The sequence below is a fragment of the Sorex fumeus genome, unplaced genomic scaffold, assembly GCF_029834395.1.
Source record: "Sorex fumeus unplaced genomic scaffold, SorFum_2.1 ptg000099l, whole genome shotgun sequence".
Classification (NCBI taxonomy): domain Eukaryota; kingdom Metazoa; phylum Chordata; class Mammalia; order Eulipotyphla; family Soricidae; genus Sorex; species Sorex fumeus.
Window position 1 is genome coordinate 300,271 of NW_026606156.1, and position 23,692 is coordinate 323,962.

A 23,692-nucleotide genomic window follows, 5' to 3' on the forward strand; every position below is an offset into this window, starting at 1 on the left:
TGGGCACTGAAGCCCCTGGCAATCCCTAAGTCTACACAGAGACCCATCCCGGTCCCATCTCCCGGGACTCCTGCCAACGCCCCCTGCAAGTGGCCGCCCGCGGTGACCCTCGGTGGCCCGAGGCAAGCGGGCGCTGGGGACTTGCTGCCGCTCCGAGAGCCAGGAACCCGGCGCGGCTGGCACTCGGCGAGACGGGGAGACAGCTGGGGACGCGCCACCCACGGCATGGGGGGTGGGGTAGACGAGGCGGCGGCCGCCGCGGGGTCCCTGCCCGCGTGCTCCTCGCGCCGGCCCCTCCGATCCCCGCCTGTTCCCCGGCCCGATCCAGCCGGGGTCACCCCAAAGGGCGGGGAGAGGGGTGCGGGGCGAACCCACCCCGGGACGGAACGGCTGGTGGCGGCGCCGCCGAAGCCGGGACACCCGCTCCCGTGCGTGCCGGCCCGGGTGGCAATCGGGGTGACGCGGGGGCTAGAGGAAGTCGGGGCGCCGGCGCGGCTCCGGGGGAGGTGGTCTCCGGGGGCGCTGGCACGCCGCTCCGAGGGGCCCCCGAGTCGATCCCGGCCGGCCACCCCGAGGGGTCGGGGACTCGGGGACCCCCCGCACCTGCCCTCGAGCGCGCGCGCCCCGGCCCCGAGGGCCCCGCGAGCGGGTGGCGCGCTCGGAGCGCACCGAGGGGCACCGGAGGCCCGAGGCCCCCGCGGGGCGGGGGGCGCCTCGCCCGCCTCACTTCTGGGAAGGGACGGGGACGCGTCAATCAGCGCGGGCGGGAGCGCACCGGCGCGGGGTGATGTCAGCGGATCAGCTGCTCGGGCACGGCGCGCGGGGATCGGCACAAAGTTGCCGGGCGGCGCGGGGCGCGGGGCGCGGGGGCGCGGGGACCGCCGCAGCGGCGGGCAGGCCGCGGGCCCGAGCGGGCGGCAGGGGGGAGGCCGCGCGAGCCGCCGAGCGCTCCTCCTCTTCCTCCTCCTCCTCCGAAGTCGCCGCGAGCAGCCCCAGCGCCCGCGCCGCCGCCGGCAGCGCCCGCGGGGACGGCAGCAGCGCGGCCGGAGCGGCCGGGTCGGTGTCGCCATGGACAGCGACGACGAGATGGTGGAGGAGGCGGTGGAAGGTACCGGCCGGCCCGGGGGGCGCGCGGGGAACGCGGAAGGAGAGGGGGGCTGCGCCCCGCCGGGCCCGGCCGCCCGCTCCCCTGCGCGCGGGGCCCCGCTCCGGGCTCGGGCCGCGGCCGGGGGCCGCCGCTGGACCCCGGCCCCCGGCCCCCAGCCCCCGGCCCCCTCCTGGGGGCCCGACCCGCGGCGCGCTCCGGCCTGCGCCCCTTCCGGGCCGGGAGCGGGGGGTGCGCGGGAGGACAGCCCCGCCCGGGCCCCGCGATCGCCGCAGGGACCCCCCCGCGCGCGGATCGGGGCCCCCGGACCCCCTCGCGGGCCGCCCGGCCCGGCCCTCCGTGACCCGGGGTGACCGCGGCGCGGCCGGCTGCCTCCCGGGGCGCCGCGCTCGGGATCGGGGCGGGCACGTGGCCGCGCGGCCCCCTGGCGGCCGCCGCTCGGGGAGGATGAAGTCACCGCGGGCCCGGGGCGCCCGTCCCCGGCCGGGGCTCGAACGCGCGGCGGCCGCGGGCGGCGGGCCCTCCCCACGGCCGGGAGCGCGCCGCGGGGGCTGGCACGGAACTTTCTGCCTCCCCTGCGGCGGGCTGCGGGTGGTAGCACCGCCGGGGGGTCGTGTTTTTCCACCCCTCGGTGCGGGCGCCCCTCCCCCGACTTTTCTCGACACTTTGTTTTGCTGACTTTCTCCACCTTTTTTTTTTTATCCTTCCCCTTAGTTCGAAAGAGCAGCGAGGTGGCGGCGCGTTATACAATCTAGTTGTTTGTATCATGAGATGTTATGATTTTGTAACCGTGAACTCTGGAAAATACTCTTTGGAGTGTTGGATTCTGCCCCGCACAGAACGGTCGTGATGTTCTGCAATGCTGGGTGATATTGTTCCGGAATAGTTTGCAAGCCAGGGGGAGCCGAGGAGGAGCTGGGGTCGGGCGTCCGGAGAGGCGGAGAGGCGCAGGGCTGGTCTGCATGTATCTCCCGGCTCTCGGGCTGAAATAGAGAGAGCAAGCGGCGAGGTCTCTCCCCAGCACGCAGACACCGCTTATGGCTCGGGAGGGAGGAGAAATGATTTTTCATGGCCGCAGAAAACGTGATGCCTCTTGCAGTTCACATTCTCGGAAGCAAACCGGGGTGGCTCCTGGGACTACTGGAACTTGGCATCTCTCTATCCGGCTTTGAAAGCGTCTGTTGGGTTCTTGTTTTCTCTTCCCAGCGTGGTGGACTCACAGAAAGGTTCTCTCCCCCATCAATAAAACAGCTGGGGCTGCTCTGGGGCCCCAGGGCATTGCCTGCGGCTGGAGCTCTGGGAGAGGTGTCTGGAAGAGGCTTTGCCCCCAGGCTCCGGCAGCTTCCCGGCTCCCAAGTTCACTGGTACTTGCCAGGATGCAGTGCCCGCCCTTGCTCCCCAGGTGAAGCGGCCCCTTGACCCTCAGTGGTTTTGGTCCAAGGCTCCTTGCAGCACCGCAGTTTGGAATACAAACTCTGTATTTAGTTTGATGTTGTTTTTGAGATTGCTCCATGGATAAAGGCAGAGAAAATTCCATGGTTAGAAGCAGAGAAGGTATTATTATTGTTATTATTATTATTATTATTATTATTGAGGCACCAGGCTTTACAATACTGTTAATGATAGATGCGTGCATGCGTTGTCCCAGTGCCACACCCACCACGTGAGTGCCCTGTCCCCTCCACCACTGCCCCAGGGACCATGCCCATTCCCAGTCCCCCACCCCCCAGGTGAGCTCAGTTCCCTCGCCCAAGTCTTTAGCCGTTCGTTCCTGCCTTGCTGTTTCTCTGTATCCCACATATGAGAGGTCACTTTGTCTCTGTCCCTTTCCATCTGCCTCCGCTCAGCCGGAGACCCTCCAGTTCTGTCCAGGTGCTGTCACTGAAGCACAGGAAGCTCTTCATACAAACAAGGACTGTTCTGTTTCCTGGGGTGACTGTACCTGAGTGTCCAAGCTCACTGGGTACGTGAGCGTAGAGCCAGGGAGAGAGAAGAGGAGGCAAGACCACAACTGCCACAACCCTGGTTCGAATCCCCGGACTCCATAAGCAGGAGTTTCCAAAATCAGCCGTCATTGTCAGTTCTACTGCTGGGACAGCTGGCTTAAACCCTGGGCACCAGAGGGCAGCTTGGGACATGTGCTGGTCACTCGGCTGTACTGAACAGCCAGCAATTAGAGTAACAATCCTTTCTGAGTCCTTAGAACCATCTCTGGCTTAAGTGCGCAGACCACCTGGGGTTGTGTCTACACCGAACTGCACCCCTGAGGGTCCCCAGACTTGTTTAACTGTCTGCATGTCTGACATCTAAGACATGCAGATGCACTGGCATTCAGTGAGGCTGGCTCTCCTGCTGGCTTGGTCCTCTGGAATTTTCGGTCACCCCAGAGTGTTCAGATAGACTGTTCCCAGGTTACCCAGAGTAGGCGTTTTCCAAGGCCTGTCTCCTTGGAGTGTGGGACTAAGGCCAGTCAGGCCCTGCTGGGAGAAACTATTACGCTGACTTCAAGAACAATCATCCACATGTAGGGATGTTTCAGAAACACCTAGCCAGAAACAGCTTCCTTAAAGCAGGGCCGGCTTCCAGGGACCAGGTTTTGACCTAGGCAGTCAGCCCCTGCTCGTCAAATGTGTCCCCCCCCCCCCCACCTTCTTGATGCTCCACATCCTGCAGCATGAGATATAAGCCCACAGTTGCCTCATTTACAGTAGAAACCTCTATGGAGGATGCACCGCTTTGTACCATCTCCATACAGGTGTTACGAAATCAGTCCTTTTCACCTACCACCCATCTGACATTCGTTCATCCAGCTTCAACAGACTCTCAGGGGTAGGGAAATACAATTACAATCATCAGCTCCCTGCCTGCTCCCTCCCTAGTCCCCTGGGGCCTGCAGGCTGGTGCTTTCAGCCCTGGGCAGAGAGGGTATGATGCATCTGCATTTTACAGAGGCCTGGAGAGGCTAAGAACAGACCCAAGGACACTTAGCTCGGGTGCTCCTGAACCCCATCCCCCACCCCACCCTATGTGCTTCCCAATTATTTGTCATCACTTGGTCAGATCTCTGAAGTACGTGCTTGCAATACAGGAATGGCGAGTTTGGAAGCAACAGCTCAGTATTAAGTCAGAACTGAACTCCTCCTTATTGGGGTGCAAAGGAGACTCTAGAGGGGGCTGGGAAAGACCCGAGTGACTCTCAGAGACGTATTTAGGGGAGAAACTTCCACCCAGCCTGTGGCTCCCGCCTTAGAAAGGCACTCGGGGGAGAAGCCGGCCTGCCTGGTGTGAAATGTGTGGTCACACCTGAGCATACAATCAGGGTGTCCAGCAGGGTGGAACTACTAAAGTTCTCAGGAACATCCTGACCCCAGAGATGCAGCCCCTGAGGGGAAAGCCTGTTGAGTGGTATGGGCCATCGCAGCTTCTTCTGAGGCTTCTTTAAAAAAGAAAAATTAGTTTGTTGTAGTTTAGGTAACATTCACTATAATGTGGATGCTGATAGGTATTGGAGATGTTTAAAAAGACACACACACACACATATAGATCTATAGATGTGTGGGTCTGCTAGTAGAACACAGGTGAATCCAGTGGGGGCCTCATAGCTTCTCCAATAAACGCACCAAGCTAGACAGACGTACCATTCCTACAGAAGCATCAGGAATCACTTCCAGTTTGAGGAATCACTTGGGGGTGGCAGACTTGCCCAGAAGAGGTGGGTTGGTTGTGAGTCCCACCAGAGAGGCACTCCTGGGCTCTGCTGAGATGCGCCCCAGAGTTTGCCCCCATCTCTCCTCCCCGCCAGGGCCTGGGAGGCTCCAGAGTGGAGGTTGAGCTGGACAGAGGGACCTCATTCAGTCCTGGACACCGTGGAGGCCAGCTGTGGGGCTCTTGGCGTCAGGAATGACAGGATCTCAGCTCTGTGTAGGAAGATGAAAGGTGATGGGGAGGGGCTGGAGCAATAGCACAGTGGGTAGGGCATTTGCCTTGCACGCGGTCGACCCGGGTTCAATTCCCAGCATCCCATATGGTTCTTCGAGCACTGCCAGGAGTAATTCCTGAGTGCAGAGCCAGAAGTAACCCCTGTGCATCGCCTGATGTGACCCAAAAAGCAGAAAAAAAAAGAAAAGTGATGGGGAGCAGATGAGGTTACCATCTAGAAGGTTCTACACCACTGTCAAGATGTACCCTGAGAAGGGGCTGGGGGTGGGGAATCAAATGTCTGGACACCTGAGGAAGATGCTCAGAAAGACTGTTCAAATCCTCGTTCTCAGGCGTCTGCAGGCAAAGGAGCGGTCTCGGGGTTGCAGCCCGAGCCCCTGGAAAATATTAAGAATAATTCCCATATGTCTGTCTGCAAGAAGACATGCTCCCTGCAGCTTGCTGGAAGCCAGCCGCTAGCTCAGATTACAACCTTCACAGCTAACGGGCGAGCTCTTGCAGAGCCTCACGCTCGGAGTGGATTTGGCGTATCCATCACGCGGTGCCACTGCAGCCCCACCACGCTCCGGAGTGGATTTGTGTGTCCGGCTGCAGCCGCACCAGGGCACGCTCTTGGCGCTCAGCAGAGGAAGCACGCCTTTTCTAATTACTACTTTTTCAAAAAGCAGTGTTATTTGACAGCGCCAGCAGTGGGGCAAACACGCGCGTGCACACCCCACTCTCCGATCTCCTGTGAGTAAGCCGGGGGCAGTAAGCAGCCGGGTGTGTGATCCGGAGGGAATTTCCTTTGCCAGGATGTGCCATCGCTAAGCGGAACACAGGCTCAGCGCTCACCAGGCGCAGGGTGGAAGCATCACTTTCTACCTGGGTGGCGGAACGTGCTTCTGAGACAAAGGGAAAGGCAGACTTGTGGGGCTGCTTGGCCGCCCCCTCTCTCTCACCGGCATCAATATTTCAGGCGGTGCTGCCCGCAGCCCGGCTGGGACCACGCTGCCTGGCCAGCCGGGCCCTGCATGCAGCCTCTGTTCTGCTGGAACGGGCCTGGGAGGCTGTCTGGTGGCTGACTTGGCACATTTTCCAAACTGACCTCAATCAGAGGACTTGTGTCCGTCTTTGAGTTAGGTAACGCTGGGAGGAGAGAGGAATCTGCAGCCATGTGCTTGCCATCTGGGGGGGTTCTGTGGCCGTGACCTGCCGGGACCCAGGATACCCTCCGCCCACACCTGTCGGCCTGAGACTGGGCGCACCTGTACGGGTACCGCCTTCCCCATCAGCAGGGAAGAAAGGCTGGTCAGCTAGTTGGCCCTTAGCCAGGGGGCGAAGGCTGGAGGGATGGGGAGAAGGCCCGTGGGCAAGTCACTCAGAGTGGGTGACTCATCGACAGGAGTTTGGAGGACTGGTTTGAGTTTTAGATTAACGTGACCCCAGCCTGTAGCACTAGTGGCTCACACTCAGCTGCGGCTTAATACAAACTGCAGCCCTGGCACCCAGCGGCTGAGTACAGAGAGTTCCGCTCCCGAGCCAGGCCAGCTGCTCTGCAGACACTCTTCTCTGTCAGCGTCCACCTCTGTTGTTGAGGGTCGCTAAGGGGACATGCTTCCACTCTCCTGCTGGCGTTTAAGCAAGCCTAGTCCCGCTCTCCGACGCTGATGTTGGAAAGGAGACGTGAGACACGGCGGCCTTTCTCTGAGGGTCTTCGGGTATCCACATGCATGAGCAGGCCCTCCTGCTAGGAAGCCACTCCCTGCTTACTCAAGACTGGGGGGAGTCTCGGGACCCGAACCCCGCCCCCCGCCCTACTTCTTTTCCAGCTCTGGTCAGGGGGTTCTGCTGCTCAATCCCATCATGCCTCTCTTGCAGGGAGAGGAAAACAGCACAACAAACCAATAGGGGGGTCCTGTGGATCTGATGATGGAACCTTCCAGAACTTTCTAAAAACAAGCAAGCTAAGCACCCTGAGAATGGCAGGAAGTTCCCAGGCACCTCACGAACACTTCTGAGAGGGGCTGAAATTTTTTTGCTTTCACCTCTGTTAGGACGAGAACGTTCCCTCAGTGTTCTCTGAGAGCCATGGCCCCGGGAGGTGTGAATACTCTTCCTCAGAGATAGGCTGGGCTCTTGTGCCCAGAGACAAAGTCACCTGAACTTTCCCTTAGGCCTCATCTGCCAGAATAATTTCATCTTAAGCCAGAATCCAGATTTTAGTGGACATGACCCATTCAAAGGCTAAAACAGGTGAACATCAAAAACTCTATTCAGAAAAGACATGTGTGCTCCTGTGTTCATTACACCACGTTGACAAGAGCCCAAATCTGGAAAGATGACTGGGTAAAGAAACTGACAGTGGAATACTCCTTGGCTATAAGACAAGAAAGAATGATGCAATTTGCACTCTGGATGGAAGTGAAGGCTATCCTGTTGAAGTCAGCAGTGGGGGAGGGACAGACACAAGGGTTTCTCTCAGAGGTGGGACAGAAAGACACAGAGTAAGGGAATAGCAAGTGGCTCCAAGCAGCAGAACTGGGCTCACCATGGTGGAGAGATGGGGGGCCCAGAGACAGTGGTGGTGGGAAATGGACGCTTTAGTGGGGTGTGGTATTGGAACATGAACCCTATCACTGACAGTATTACAAGTTATGGTAGCCAAAATATTTTTTTTAAACAAAGAAAATAGTTGAACTGTTTGCTATAGGGAAAACATTCTCAACAAATGGGTAAATAATTCAACAGAAGTCCAAAATGAGCATTCTGGGATTTATTCCGAAGTCTAAAGTAGAAAGGGAAGTTCCTAAGAAAGCTAATGACTAAAATTTAATTCCATCCTAATAACATTGCATATTTGAAAGCTCTTAGATATATCCTACTTTTTTTTTTATGGAAAGAAAAGTAGATTTGACTTCAGTGAGGCAGATATTATTGGCAGATATGTAGAAAATAATGAGCCAGATTGGGGTTGGAGTGATAGTACAGCGGGTAAGGTGTTTGCCTTGCACACGACACAGCCGGGTTCAATCTCTGACACCCCATATGATCCCCCCTGAGCACTGCCGGGTGTGACCCAAAATGCAAATAAATAAATAAATGAGCCAGATTATCCTAATGACTCAGGTGTCATGGGAGGGGGGTGTCACATGCTGTTGGTTTCTGAGTGAGAAGTTCGGGATGCCCAGGACCTCAATCCTTTGACCTATACAGGGTCATGACCCACAGGGCTTTTTTTTTTTTTTTTTTTTTTTTTTACTTTTTGGGTCACACCCGGCGATGCACAGGGGTTACTCCTGGCTTGTGCACTCAGGAATTACTCCTGGCGGTGCTTAAGGGACCATATGGGATGCTGGGAATCAAACCCGGGTCGGCCGTATGCAAGGCAAACGCCCTCCCCGCTGTACTATCACTCCAGCCCCCGGTCTCTGGCTTTTGATGATGAACAGAGACACATCTCTTCAGTCACAGAGAACAGCCTCTGCACCTTCAAAATCACTGGGCTGGGGTCAGAGAGAGGCTCCATGGACTGAGTGCAGCTTTGCACGCGGGAGGTCTGGTCCCATCCCCACCAATGCCTGTCCCTGGCCATGACTAGGGGTGACCCCTGAGCACAGAGGCAGGAGGAGCCCACAAGCACCACTAGGTGTGACACAAAACACAGCACCACCACAACAGCCCTACTCACGGGCTCCACTGTTTATCCCTCTCAGGCCCCACAGATCTTTTTACTATGTCAGTAGAAAGTAACACAGCCCCCCTCCTAACTATTCATTTCCTGACCTTGTGGGGAAAAAATTGTGTTACAAAGTCCACATGTGGATTGTGATTTATTTAAGCCGGAAGGCTTTATGCGCATTCTCTTCAGGATCAGCTGTAAGGAAAACATAGTGGGTTTGGTCCCTGGTGTTTTGTGTTGATACAATCAATAACACAAGTCAAGAGATTTTGTTCTTTAGAACAGTGCTTACTTGCCAACTCTTCCAAGTAATGAAATTCTTTGATCACGTTAGGAGAAATCAGTTTGGGAGTTTAAACTCTTCCTGGAGGGCCGGTCCACCATCACTTCCCATATGCACCACCTATGGATACAAGGTGCCTGCACGGCACTGTTGAATGCTTCTGCCCCTTTGCAGTTGTGGCATGCCTGTTAACCCGGGAAGGCCAGTCATTTCACTGCTGCTTTCTTGTGCCACCTCTGCAGAATCAACTCAACAGAGCACTGGAGAGACGCCCCGAGGTGCCTCCAGGGTTTTGTGAAACAGTGAAAAGCTAACTAGAGTCTTAAGCATAAACCCCAGGAAGCCCCAGCCTGGGAGCCTGACCAAATGCAGCGATTTAAAGATCACGATGTAATCGTGGCCACGTGGACAAACCTGGCTGCAGGTCAAACCTCCGCACAGCAGTGAGAGAGGCACTGTGTTCTTAGGTGATATTCCCAGCCCAGAACTGTGGTTAAAGCAGGGCGACCGGCACCTCTAGGAGCGATTCCTGCGTGAGCGCAGAGGTGGGCGCCCCTGATCTCCAAGCACAGTGCGTCCCTGGTTTGTGTGCAAGCTAGAGCAGGGGGCTTGCAGGGGGGCAGAACAATCCTGGTGTCTGCTGAGCCCTAGAGTCAGGGCGCAAAGACGCCCCGAGGTGCAGGAGTCGGGCTGGAGGGGCACCTGCGTGTGCCTGCCGGGTCCTGATGCGCATGCTCTGTCCCCAGGGAGAGGCACAGTTTGGGGGCCTCCCAAGCCCTGCGCGGTGGTCGACGGGCCCTGCATGTGCAGGAGGCGCTCGCGAGTGGGGTGGCTCTGGCCCCCAGCAGTGCAGGGGTGTGGCACGAGGGGCAGCACTGTGGAAGGGGCACTGACTGTGGCTGCCTTCCTCCAGGGCAGCTGGACGACGACGGCCTCCCGCACGGGTTCTGCACCGTCACCTACTCCTCCACCGACAGGTTCGAGGGCAACTTTGTCCACGGAGAGAAGAATGGCCGGGGGAAGTTCTTCTTCTTTGATGGCAGGTAGCTGTGGCGCGTCGCTCCGGGCTGGCTCTGGAGACGGGAGAAGTGACTGAATGAATGGTCGCTTTCTGCCTGGCAGAGACCTGATGAATGACTGGCACGAATGATTTCAGGATATGGGCTGGGAGACAGCACTCGGGGTTAAGGCTTTTGCCTTACACGCAGCTGATCCAGGTTTGATCCCCAGCACTCCCCATGGTCCCCTAAGTCCTGCCAGAAGTGATTCCTGAGCACAGAGTCAGGAGTAAGCCCTGAGCACTGCTGGGTGTGGTCCAAAAACAACAACAACAAAAAAGTATTTCAAATCACAGGTAGTGATGTAACTTTCGGAAAAGATGAGTTACCCCCATATACCTATACTACTGTGGGGACCAGGGAGTCACCCCGCTGGAGATAGGAAAGTGCCTAAAGCCCAACCTGCCTGGGTTTGCTGTCAAGGAGAGATCCTTGGTGTGGGGTTTCGGGGGGTCTCTGTCTTGCACAGACCGGTGGTGGTCACCCCGTACTATGGATTGCACTTGCTCATCCAAATCTTCATAAAATCACGCATGCAGACAATTTTGGGGGGCCACTTTAGAGGATGGTAAGAGTCACTGATGGTTGATGTGACTGGTGGGAGTGGCTGGTGATGATCGTCACTGGTGCTTTTCCCAGCTGGGATCTCGATCCTTGGGGTCCCGTGTCCGGGCAGTTATCCATTGTGTCACGAAATATGTCAGAGCATTTGTCCTGCATCCGGACACCTTCCCAGAGACAAGATCTGGATGACCACATATCTGGGAATGGGTGCTTGGCGGTGAACTGCTTACACCGTTGGTGAGTCTTTGCTGTCGAGGAGTGTGAGACTGTCTCTTAGCGGTTCTTCCAGGTTTCCTTTTGCTTCAGGGGAAGAACTGAGTCCTGAGACTAGGTTGTGGATGTAAGCCTCAACCCAGGCCTGAGAGAAAACTGGGTCTGGTGAGGAGGGCGCTGAGCAAGGAACACAGCGTAGAAGGGACTTGATGCTCCTGCTGAGATTTTCGCCTCAATCCCCTGTCCTGGGTGTTCGTACTTATGAAATATTTTCCAGAAATTGTTCTTTAAACCCAGATCTAGGTTTGCAAAGGCAGTTCAGTGGGACTTCCTGAGTTCCTCCCCTGAGACGGGATGGGTACTTCAGCGATTGCCTCTGGAGCGTGCTTTTAGCCTGCTTAGCAGCTAGAGAAGAGTTCATTCATTCTCTATTTTATTGGGTCTTGGAGGGGAGAGGGTTCTTTTTTCGGGAGAGCGATGGTTCTTTAGTAGTTCTCAGGAGAGCCAATCCACACTTCCCAATAATTCTTGACCAGCTGGACTCTTGGTCCCTGCGAGACTCCAAGAATATGCAGCTGCTTTGGACCCTGCAGTGCTGTGGCTGGGTCACCCTGTGGTACTGTGATTGCGTCGCTCTGCAGTGCCGGGCTGGGTCACTCTGCAATATTGGATCTGGGTCGCTCTGTGGTGCTGAGGCTAGGTTGCTCTGCAGTGCTGGGGCTGGATCACCCTGTGTGGTGCTTGGGGCTGGGTTGCTTTGCAGTGCTGTGGCTTGATCACCCCATGGTGCTGGGGGCCTCCAAAGCTGCACCCAGTAATGCTCGGAGAACCGTGTGGTGCTAGTTGGTAGTTGGGTTCATGCCTGGCTCTAACCCCTGTTCTCGCCCTTGCTCCCTTGTTTTATATTTCTACACAGTCAGTGCTTCTCCCTCATGTGTCAGTTCAATTCCACAGCACCCTTCACTCCTCCAGGCCTCTCTTTTCTGGGGCCCCGCTCATTTTCTGAGGTTGATTTGTGACTCAACTGTGTCAATAATTGATGGTCGACCAGATGGCCTAAATTTGGTGGTTCATAAAGGCCCTGAGAGAGGCTGATATCTTCCCGGAGAATGGGAAGCATTTCTTGTTACTGGCTTCTAGAAAGCTCCTTTGTCACTCGACAGAGAAATCGCTTTTAGTCTGGATCTTCACAGCCCTCTGCTTTGACCTCCCAGCCAGGCCCACTCCCTGAGAGCCTCCTGCTCTCTGGGCTGAGCCCCCCAAGATCTGTCTGATTCAAATTGACCTTCAAGAAGAAAGGGGGCGGAAAAGAAACAAGTCCCCAAATGATCTTCCTGCATTCAGTGCTGGCCGTGGCCTTTGGAACCATCTGCGAAGCAGGTCTTAGGTTTCCATTCACCCTGGAAGCAGTCAGGCACAGAGAGATTAAATAAGGAAATAAAGCCCCTGGGTGACCCAGTGAGCCAGACCCAGAGCTGACAGTCAAGCAGGGTCAGTCCCTCCCTCTCCCAGTGTCTCCTGCCATCCTCTGACAGGAAGCAAGGAAAAAGGTCCGAGCTGATGCCTTGTTTCCAGACGCTGCACTGCTGAAGTCCTCACTAAGCATCACTGTGAAAAGGTCAGAGGTGTCCTGGGTCCATCACCTCCTTGTAGAAGCTTTAACAGCATTTTAGGACAGAAGTTTTTGTTCAGGAATCTGCTCACAACAGTCCTGTTCCAGCGAGTTGGCCTCCTGGCATGCGTATTCCCTTGCTTCTAGAACAATTATACCTGCTTCTCCAAGCAGCTGGGAAGAGCAAATGAGAAGACCCATGTAGAATTTGTGGTGTGGAGACATACTATAGGTGGTAACGAGAAAGGATGGGGTGGGTAGGGTTCTGGAGTTCTGGTTCTGCCTATTATCCTCAGCTTTAGTAATATCATTAATACACAACATAGGTAAGTTTGAGTAATAAGAGTATTGTGAAAGGACTCCTACATAGGGTCAGTTAATGCCGCCGTTGCTTCCCACAGTTTCCGTGTGTATGTGTGTGTGTGTGTGTGTGTGTGTGCGCGCGCGCGTGCGCGAGTGTGTGTAGGTACATTTTATATCTGCTCAATGATTTTCAAGTCCACAATGCACAATTGTTCATTAAAAGTCCCTCACGACAGATCCCTCTGCATTAGAGCCTCCAGTCTTAGTCATCTCATTACTGACATTTATACTGTTTCACCAACATCTCCCCATTGTTTTCAGCCCCCAGTATCTGGAAACCCCCATTCTATTATTTTCCGTGAGTTGTTCTTTATAGCAGTGAGGACGTGTTTGTCTTGCTTTGCCTAGCCTGTAGCAAAGGCTCTGAGGGTCAAATGTGGTCTCTGATTACTATTGTCCTTTATCATTAGTGTGGTCACGATTATTATTTGGCTAAAAATAGTGTCTTGGGGTTTATTTTCAGCATCTCAGTGCCACTGATTGCTCTTCCAATGTTGTACTGTCATCTTGGGTTTCAGGGCCACACCTGGCTGTGTTCAGTGGTTACTCCTGATAGTGCTCAGGGGATCATACGTGATGCCAGAGATTGAATCAGAGTCGGTCGCATGCAAGGCAGATGCCTTGACTCATGCACTATCTCTCTGGCCCCGGTTTAAAGTATTTTAAGAGAGACTGAATAGCCACATAAAATAATTCCTAAAACCATGTTTTAATGTGGAATCACAATTTAGCTGGTGTAGACTTGGGACTGTAGGTAGGATGGATTCATTGTGAATTAGCCTCTTGACCTCGTAGGGTGTAAAATCCAAAGCACTGTAGATGTGAAGCCATAAGGGAAGACAAGACCATTTCCTTTTGTGTTTTCAGTTGCTGCAGAGAATCTGAATTACAGTAATGGGATACAATGCAGACGTGTTTGTCTGTGTAAGCAATTATAAGAAATTCTTCATTTCTTTGTATAGTAGATTTCCTCATTTATTTCATTACTGGAAATCTAACTTGGAACAAAAGCTTTGATAAAACAGATAAATATGGCCCAGGTGTGTGTGCAGAGAAAGAGACTTAATTAAAATTGATGTCAGTTTCCTCTGCATCTTTCCATTATTGGATTCAGTGTCTGCTACTGGGAAAATCATAATGTGGAAGACGATTTCCGTAGATTCCTAATGTGCCCAGGAAGCTGCTGAGATGTTCTGAGGGACTTGAAGAAAATACAAGACAAGGGTATGTGTCTTGTGTGATTCCTCTTTTGTTAAAACAACAGCGAAAGCTGGGAGAATCTCGATGACAGAAATAGGGAAAAAGTCTTCAATGGAAAATGCCACATCAGGTCAGAGCCCGGGAATTTCCGTACCCGGGTGGTGCTGGGTTTGATTTTGCTCATTTGTTTCTCCAAGAATACATTTTACTTTCCTCATTTAAAACCTCCTCTACCCCAGCCTTTCCCCACCCAGTGGATCACTGGTAGATTATTCCAGACAGAGAAGAATCTTTCTTGTCTTTCAGAGGTCCATTAAAAGCAGTTTTGTTTTGCTTTTTCGGTGTAGGAGTACTGCTATTTATTCAGCCACTGATTGAGCTGATTGAATTGGGCATGAACTCCACCGTACTTTTTTAAAAAATTATCCATGAGATAGACCATTACAAAGCTCTTCATAATTGGGTTTCAGTCATACAATGATCCAGCACCGATCCTCCACCCGTGTACATTTTCCACCAATGTCCCCTGTTCCCCTCCCACCATCCTCTAACACCCCACCCCTCGCCCCCAGCCTTTCCTTCTTGCGCTCTCCTTTTCCTTCATTAAAGCCATTTTGAACATCTCCCAACTCTCCACTCCAGCTGCTGCTCCTGGCTCCACAGATGCAGGGGAAGCCCAGCGGCATACTCTCGAGCACACACATTTAATGGTCATAAGAGCGATCGATTCTTCAGGAGATTTGTGTTTAATGACAGGAATGGACCTGCTCTTGACCAGACACCTCAGCATGTGACCTTCCCGAAGCCCACAAAATAAATCCCTATCACAGCCGCTCCCACTGCAGTTTACAATGACACAGTTCCACGCAGCAAGTGGATGACACTTGGTTTTGCAGGCGGTGCTTCCAGAGACGGGAGCAGCAGAGGGGCCGGTGGCATCTCCCTTCCTCAAGCAGAGTCTTCCTGCTCCCATCCCATTCATCATTTGACAAAACAGCCCTGGAAGGGAGGTGGTGTTGATGGGTTGGAGGAAGCAGACATCACCAGAACAGGCTAGTCAGGAAGGTCAAACACAAGTCACAGGCGATGTAGCCACAGAGGTCAGAGGCCGGAGGTCAGGGTGCAGTGTGTGTGTGTGTGTGTGTGTGTGTGTGTGTGTGTAGACGGGAGGCACTCTGCCAGGCCATGATGGCTCCTGCCAATACATTCAAACTCTTTCCATCCAGCTTCAGCAAGAAAACTTTCTTTTCCTTATGGTATTTTCTTTTCTTTTCCTTTTTAATCAACTCTATGTGTGAATAATTGTCACCCCTCTCACCACCAAAAAAGGTCCCTCCCCACTCTGCACCTTTCCAAGTTGAGGAGGAGACACCAGAGCAAGAGTCTAGTGGGTAGGGCATTTACCTGGAACCCCATATGGTCCCCTGAGCACCACCAGGAGTGATGTCTGAGTGCAGAACCAGGAGTAACCCCTGAGCATCACCAGCCATGGTCCAAACACAAAAGGGAGTTTTGTTTGTTTTTGAGGGTTTGTTGGTTTGGCTTGTTTGCTTTAGTGATTCAGATTCCACCAAGAGTAAAAGCATCTGGTGATTTTGTTTCACATTCTGACTGGTCTCCCTGAGCGTTAATCACCTTACTCTAAGAACTCCTGGATTCATTTTGTTCCAATGGCCCGATTCCTCTTCTCAGTGACAGTCACCTGTTGCTGGGCATTTAGGTCGATGCCCTGCTTTGGCTACTGTGAATATGCTGTTTGGAACGCAGGCGTGCTGAGATCCTTTTTAGCACTGTTTGCCTGCCCCAGGATATATGTGAAGCCTGGTCCCACCAGGTCCTCAGGGCTAGAGGGATGCTTCTCTTAGCTGGTCTTCAATAGGAACAATTCACTGGCAACTTAGGTTGTGCCATTCTCATTTTTTTAATGGAAAAATGTCATATTTAGGATGTTAATATTCTAAGAATATTTTTGCTTGGAAAGAGGGAGAGGGGAAGGAAATGTGACCATTATATTTTTTCCCTCTGCCTGTGTCATACAGGACCTGTAATGTCAGGGAGAGAAGCCCGGAAAGCATCGTGGCGGTAGGACCCAGCGGGTGGCGTGGGTCCCTGTAGAAAGCAGCAGGAGCAGAGGGTTTGGGAGCAGACAGAAAAGCTTTACTTGGAGGGGGTGAGATAGTAAATATTTTAGGATTTTCAGGGCACATCTGGTCTCTGTAGCAACTATTCAGCTGCTTTAGCTTGACAGCAGCAGTTAGAAGCCACCGAAAGGAAGGAGGGATGTAGTTGTACACTGGGTTGACAAGAATGGACCACAGAAGGAAAAGGCAAGAAGGAAAGGCACCAGACCTTGATGCTTGAAGTGGATTTTCTTCATGACAGTCTCTAGGTGGATCATTTCTATTGCCTGGAGAATCCAGTGCTTCTGAGATGTTCCTTTCTTCACCAGATTCTGTGCAAGTTATCATAACCAGCTGACAAGGAAGTGAAATTGTTTCCTCCAGCAGGTGAAATTATAAAAGTAAAGTAAAAGTAAAGGACCTCCCGTTGATCATCGATTTGCTCGAGCGGGCCCAGTAACGTCTCCATTGGAGACTTTGTTGTTACTGTGTTTGGCATATCGAATACGTCATGGGGAGCTTTCCAGGCTCTGCTGTGCGGGCGAGATACTCTCAGTAGCTTGCCGGGCTCTCTGAGAGGGGAGATAATTTCAAATAATGCCAGAAGTCTCCCGTGCCTGTCTTCCGTGTCTGACAAAAATGCGTGTGTATGCGCGCGCCTGAGCTCCATTCAGTTCCCAGGGAGAGTGTTGAGGCATGTTAATTTCATGTTCCTGGGAGCGGGATTAGTGAGGGTTAGTGAGAAGTGCGTCCTGGTTCAAAGGACCCCTGCCTTATAGATTCCATCATAAATCGGGAGGGATTTAGCAGGCTAGCCTGGCAGGGATAATCCTATCTAAACATGCACTGTGACATTTTGAGTGGTGTTGTGAATCCAAAGTCAATAGGGTTGAGGTTGAGCAAACGAAAATGCAGGGCAGTCAGGTAACGTGGCATTTCAGGTCAACAGCTCTCGAGCGCTGTCAGCGAGGTTTCTTCGCTCGAAAGGGAAACCTAACCGGATGCTACCTTTGATCTGACCAGTCGGAAATTGCAGTCTGAGGGTGAGATGGTTTCTTGCACTGTTACATCATTCTGTGGGTTGATTAGTTATTGTGCATAGAGGTACTTCCCCTCCCAACCCCTCCCCTCTCTCTTTCTCTCTCTCTTTTTCCCTATTGAGGGAAACCACCGACAGCAGAGACTCATTAATTCTGACCTCCCTGATTTCAAATTCTGATTAATGAAGCCTGGGCCCTGCTAAAGTGCTCTTCATAAATTTACTCAGTCTGTTTGTCATTGATAGTACAAACAAGACTGAAAGACCACCGTCCCTCTCCCTGGGAAACTACGAAGAATAATAGCAAGGTAATCAGAGCGAGCGTTAGTTAGATTCATCTCAGTTCCCAACGACAGACCATTCTGCCATCTGTGAGGGTTGGAGGCGGCCTCTCCAGTCCCGAGGAACAGAAATGCCGCCCTCTCCCCCCACCCCCCCAGCAGTTTATGTTCACGGTATCTGCCTTGCGATTCCTCCTGACCATTATGAACCTCACAGAGCGATCATTCCTCAAAAGGCATTTGTTACTGTTTGGGAGTTGGATGAATGAATGAATGAATGTATGAATGAATGAAATCTGTGCATGTGAAGATTATCCATCTGCCTTGACTAAACAGCCCATCTTTGATTTTATTTGTTTTCTTTTTGGCCACCCCCGCTATGCTCGGGCATCGCTCCTAGTGGGGCTCCAAGGACCTCTGTGGTGCTGAGGATCAAACTCAGGGTGGGCTGCAAACAAGACAGGTACCTGACCCACTGCAATTACTCTAGCCCCCCCCGCAATTTGAAACATGAAAAGTAATTTGAACTTGTACTCCCCTTCTGCCACCTCTCCCTACACACAGGTAACTGGGGCCAACGTCCGTCCTGAGAGCCTGTTTGGATGCTCCGAAGGAGTTTTCTGGGGTGTGAGATCATCACCTGAGCCTCCTAGTGTTCTGGGACTTAAGCTCCTGTTTTTATCAGGTTGCTGCTGAGATGAGTGGGGGTTGGTCTCCAGTCTTCCTTACTTGCCCCATTCTCCATGATTACGCTCACACATACCTTCACATATTCACATATGTGCTTTTATGCATGCATGTGCACATGTACACATATACATATGTGCACACCCGTACTCGTGTATGTGTACACACACACACACACACACACACACACGCACACATCTAGAGATGGAAGGGGCCTCTTCGGACTGGGTAGCAGTGATAGATGTATTTTGTGACGAGCCCGTAAATGATGACAGCGAGTGCAATGTTTAGAGCAGACCCCACGACCAACAGCACAGCAGAGGGATCCTCCAGGAGCACCAGTGCTGGGCGAGAGCCAGAGGACAGTAGGGAGGGCACTCCCCTCGCACACAGCCGACCCCAGCTAGATCCCTGGCACCACAGATGATGCCCTGAGCCTCGCCAGGAGTTGGCTCCCCAGGTGGGGCAGGGCCCTTGCTTTGAACAGAGCAGAGGAAGAGCCCTGTCTGACCCGTTCCTGTCCTCCATCCTCTGCAGCACCCTGGAGGGGTATTATGTGGACGACGCGCTGCAGGGCCAGGGCGTGTACACATACGAAGATGGCGGCGTTCTGCAGGGCACCTATGTGGACGGCGAGCTGAACGGTCCGGCGCAGGAGTACGACACAGACGGAAGGCGGATCTTCAAGGGCCAGTACAAGGACAACATTCGGCATGGGGTCTGCTGGGTCTACTACCCGGTAAGCAAAGTGCTCGCCGCACCTGACTCCTGCCAGGGAACCACTGTCCTCTCTGGTTAGAGTGAAGGTATGGCGCAGCCAGCAGTCCCACTGTGTGTGTCACAGCCTTGGGATGCTGCCCCGTGGGAAAGGAATGATTCCCTGTGGCTAAAACAGAGTGGGACAAGACTGTTTACTGTGCCTCTCATGGACAAAGTTCATATATTGCTTTTTCAGATAGCCCTTTTGGGGAGGTCCAAGAGATAGCAGAGGGGTCGGGCCCTTGTTGTGCACACAGCCAACCCCGGGTGATTCCTGGCTCTGCGTAGGATCCCAAGTTCGATTCCTATGTATTGATCAGGCCCTGGGTTCACACACCAGCACTGGCTGAGAGTAGCCTGAGCACCGAAGTATTTTACCTCAAACAAAAATGTGGACGCCATGATTCCCATTATCCACTTTTCTTGTAGCCACAATGAATGAAAATCCCTCAGCAAGCTCACGAACAAGCTAAAACGGATGAATCTGCATTCTAAATGCTGTTGCAGTTTGGAATCTAAAAATAGAACTGCAGTTCTTTCCGAACACCAAGAGAGACTCTCGGGAGCATGTGGGGACAGAGGCTCGGGCGTTCTCAGATTAACCTGGTGGTGGGTCCAGGAGCTGTGGTGTAGACCCGGCCCAAGGGACCTTCTACGACTCCTTACTCTGTCTGAGGAGAAAGGAGCAGCTTGGGGAAGCAGAACCTGCCTGGAAGTGGGAAATGGGGGCTGGGAAGCCTGTGGGCACCTCAGGCATCTTGGCACCCAGGAATGAGAAGCAACAGTCTTGTGGAAACTGGCAGGGGGAAAGATGGGTGTCTGGGGGTGGCCGCCCTGCCCTCCCACTGATCAGTGAAGGGCTCCTCCTTCTGCCATGAGGAAAGCCCCACAGTGGAGGTGAGACCACCACTGCTGATTCTCGGCACACAACGAGACCAGCTTCCTCCCGCAAAGAGAAGTGTGTGTGACGACAGTATGAGCTGGAACAGGGTGAAAACACCAGTGATTCACCGTGTAGGACTGAGATACCCGCCTTAAGGACAGTTTGCTCCGTTCAGAGTTGTTCCTTGGCATTGAGATACCAAAGGCTTTTGGTTTTGTTTGGGGGCGAGGAAGATTTGGGAGGGTTTTGGTCACATCCTGTGATAGTGGCTTACTCCTGTTTCTGTGCTCAGGAGTGACTCCTGAGGATGCTCATGGAACTATAGCAGGATTGGCAGGATGCAAAGCAAGAGACCTACCCAATTATTTCTCTAGCCTCTGGACTATCAAAGATGGGGGCAGGGGAGGCGGGGCACACCTGGTGATACTCGGGCTGCTCCTGATCTGCGCTCAGGAATCACTCCTATCAGTGGTTGGGGGATGATATGGGATGCCAGGGATAGAACCCAGGTTGCCTGCATGCAAGGCAAGCTTCCTACCTGCTGTACTACCACTCCAGCCTGGGGTTATCAAGTTATTAATTAAAGATTCATAACTCCCAAAATTCAGAGCATATTAGAGTCAAAGAAGTCCACTCCCCTCCTCCCAGCCAGAAGTTAAAAAGATTTGAAAGAAAACATGGGAGACGGAGAAAGACAGAATTCCCTTCACAAGCAAGCAATGGCGCGGGTGCTTGGGATGGGGCCTGGGAAACGCTCCGCCACCCTCCAGCTCTTCCCCAACAGTCTGTGGCGAATCCTGCAGGAATATTCCTCCCATCTGCTGAGCTCTTAGGAGCTCGGCGAGGAGAGAAAGCAATCCCTAATGTGCTCTGTCCCTGGAAAAGGCTTCCAGGTACTTCCCTCTCTCTGGGCATGCTGAGATCTGTTTTTAATTTATATTCTTTGTTCTCCAAAGAGCAATTAGCCTGCAGCAAGCTGTAGACATCACATACCTGCTGTTCTGCTTCCATGAGTCGGCAGCATTGGGGTCCCTTGAGCCGCTGCATGCGAGCCACATGCCTTTGCCCACTGTCCTTTCTCTCCAGCCCCTTGGGTGGATTCCTTTCCCTTCCCCTTTTGATCTGAAAGAAAGATGATGATGGCGGATTCTCAGAACGGGGTGTCCATAAGTCCTCTTGTCATTTCAAAAACGCAAGCAGAAGCCCCAGAAATAGTACAGAAATTAAGGCACTTGCATGTAGCTGACCTGGATTCAATCCCTGGTATCACATATGGTCCCCCAAGCCCCTGTCTACTGAGCACAGAGCCAGGAGCAAGCCAGGAGCCCCGCCAGGTATGGCCCAACTTCCCCACCAAAGTATGATTTCATTACTGTTTTCCACTCACAACCATCATATTGTTATGTGAATAAGTGATCAAAGTGAAGTTTAAAATACAGGGGCTGGAGTGACAGTACAGTAGGAAGGGTGTCTGCCTTGCATGCAGTCAACCTGGTTCATTGTCATCCCAGGTAGTCCCTCGAGCGCCACCAGGAGTGATCACTGCGTGCAGAGCTAGGAGTAAGCCCAGATCACAGCCAGATGTGCCCCCCCCCCAAAAAAAAAAATAGACTGGAATGATAGTACAGTAGGGTGCTTGCCTTACATGTAGCCGACATGAGTTTAATCCCCGGCACCTGATATCGACCCTCAAGCCCTAGGAATGATCCCTGAGTGCAGAGCCAGGAGTAAGCCTTGAGCATTGCCAGGTGTGCCCCCCCCACCGCCCCCACCGCCCAAAACAAATAATAATAAAAAATAAAATACAGGCAGCTCTGCTCAGTCCACTTCCTTAGTACCAAGCGATAACTGAGCCCAGGATCTCCTCAGGAGCCCAGGACTGCAGACCTGCCCAGGAGAAGCAGCTGGGGCAAGCAGGTGCGGGGACACTGCCTCCGCACGGAGGTGGCTAATACTCCCAACACCACACACCTGCATCTCGGGTCAGGGCCAAAGCGGGTCAGCAGTTCAACAGGATGATGATGCACAGTTTGCCCTGCCCTGTCCCCCAACTCCCTACATCAGGCGAGTTGCCCCGTGCCTCTACCTCCTTGAGGTTTCTCTGGACGAGGCCGTTAGAGGACACGTTTTTCTCTCCTTCCTGCAGCCGTGGAGATATAATATATATTATATTATATTATATATACTCTCAGAGAGCCTGGCAAGGTACTGAGAGTATCCCGCCCACACGCCAGAGCCTGGTAAGCTACCCATGGCATACTTGATATGCCAAAAACAGTATCAATGATGGTCATTCCCCTGACCCTGAAAGAGCCCCCAATATGCCACTGGACTACGCTACCACGCGACAGGGACAAATGGAGACGTTATCGGTGCCCACTCGAGCAAATTGATGAACAACAGGATGACAAGTGATACAAGTGATACTATACACACACACACACACACACGTGTGTGTGTATATATATACACACACATATATATACACACACACATATATATGTATATATATATATAAAACGTTTTCCGGACTGGGTCTCTCCCATCAGGATGGAGGCAGCCTTGTCGGGGAAGTGAACGAAGATGGGGAGATGACGGGGGAGAAGATCGCCTACATCTACCCTGACGGCAGGACGGCACTGTACGGCAAGTTCATTGACGGCGAGATGATGGAAGGGCAGCTGGCCACGGTCCTGGCCACAGAGGAAGGACGGCCCCTCTTTGAACTGGTGCCTGGAAGTAAGTAGCCACAGGCTTGCCCCCGCAGCCGCTGGTCTGTGGCCAGGCTGGGCACCCGCTGGCCCCGGCTCCCTAGTCTCGCTTTTGGGGCCCCTCTGCAGGACGGTGGGACTCAGTTCTGACCCAGGAGGGGAGGGAAAGGAGAGAGCAGCAGAGGGAAGAAACTGACCTGGAGTTAGGAGCTCCTCAAGAGCGGGTTAGGGGCTGTGGCCTGAGATGCAGTGTCCCCCTTACCTAGGGGGGGCCCTGGGCTTCATCCAGCACCACCAAAACACAATAACCGAGTTGGGAGCTCACCAGCAGGCTCAGATTGTCCAACTGATCCAGCCTGAGCTCTGATAAGACAGTTAATAGTGTGGCAGTCCCCCTCTATTCCCCCTAAGCACCCTCCACACCCGTCACCCCAGCCAGAATCCTAATGAAGTCACTTCCCAAAGGCCCATGAACCCAGCTGAAGATGTTTGAAAAAAAGAGTCCTTGGTGCCCAAGCCATAGGACAACATAGTGGGAAGGACGTTTGCCTTGCATGCAGTCGACCCAGGTTTGATCGATCCCCAGCATCATATATGGTGCCCTGTGAACCGCCAGGAGTGATTCCTGAGTGCAGAGCCAGGAGTAACCCTGGAGCATAACTGGTTGTAGCCCAAAAACAAGAAAAATGAATCCCATTTCCTCTTAGAAATATAGCTCAGGGGGCTGGAATGATAGCACAGCAGGTAGGGCGTTTGCTTTGCACGTAGCCAACCTGGGTTCAATTTCCAGCATCCCATATGGTCCCCTGGGCACCGCCAGAAGTGACTCCTCAGTGCAGAGACAGGAGTAACCCTTGTGCATCGCTGGGTGTGACCCAAAAAGCAAAAAATAAAAAATTTTATATATATATATATATCTCAGAACACTAAACATTTTAAAGTTCTTTCAAACAAATTTTTCAGACTATTAGTTTTTTATAATCTATAACATTTTGGAAGTATAGTTCATACCTCCATAAGTCTCACTGTACTCCCCTTTAACATTTTTTTTCTAATTGTAAAAATATTTCTTAAGGAAAACCTGGAGAATATAACATATTGCAGGGGGCGAGGAGGGCAGTGACCAAAATTTTGTCTTTTGCATGGCACTGCGTCAGAAAGCAGCTTGAATTGGTATGGTCCTTTGAAAACAGCAGATTTATCTATTTTCCATC

The 23,692-nt window shown here is 53.0% G+C and overlaps 1 protein-coding gene across 1 annotated transcript in view; it reads left to right on the top strand.

The window, feature by feature from the left end:
* Nucleotides 1-846: 846 nt before the first annotated feature.
* The window catches only part of SETD7 (SET domain containing 7, histone lysine methyltransferase), a 37,992-nt gene continuing 15,146 nt past the window's right edge, over nt 847-23,692 (top strand). The window contains exons 1-4 of the mRNA XM_056134490.1: nt 847-1,108; nt 9,902-10,031; nt 18,663-18,864; nt 22,317-22,506. Of these exons, the coding sequence (XP_055990465.1) occupies nt 1,069-1,108; nt 9,902-10,031; nt 18,663-18,864; nt 22,317-22,506 (562 nt within the window). The 5' untranslated portion in view covers nt 847-1,068. The remainder of the gene's footprint in view (nt 1,109-9,901; nt 10,032-18,662; nt 18,865-22,316; nt 22,507-23,692) is intronic.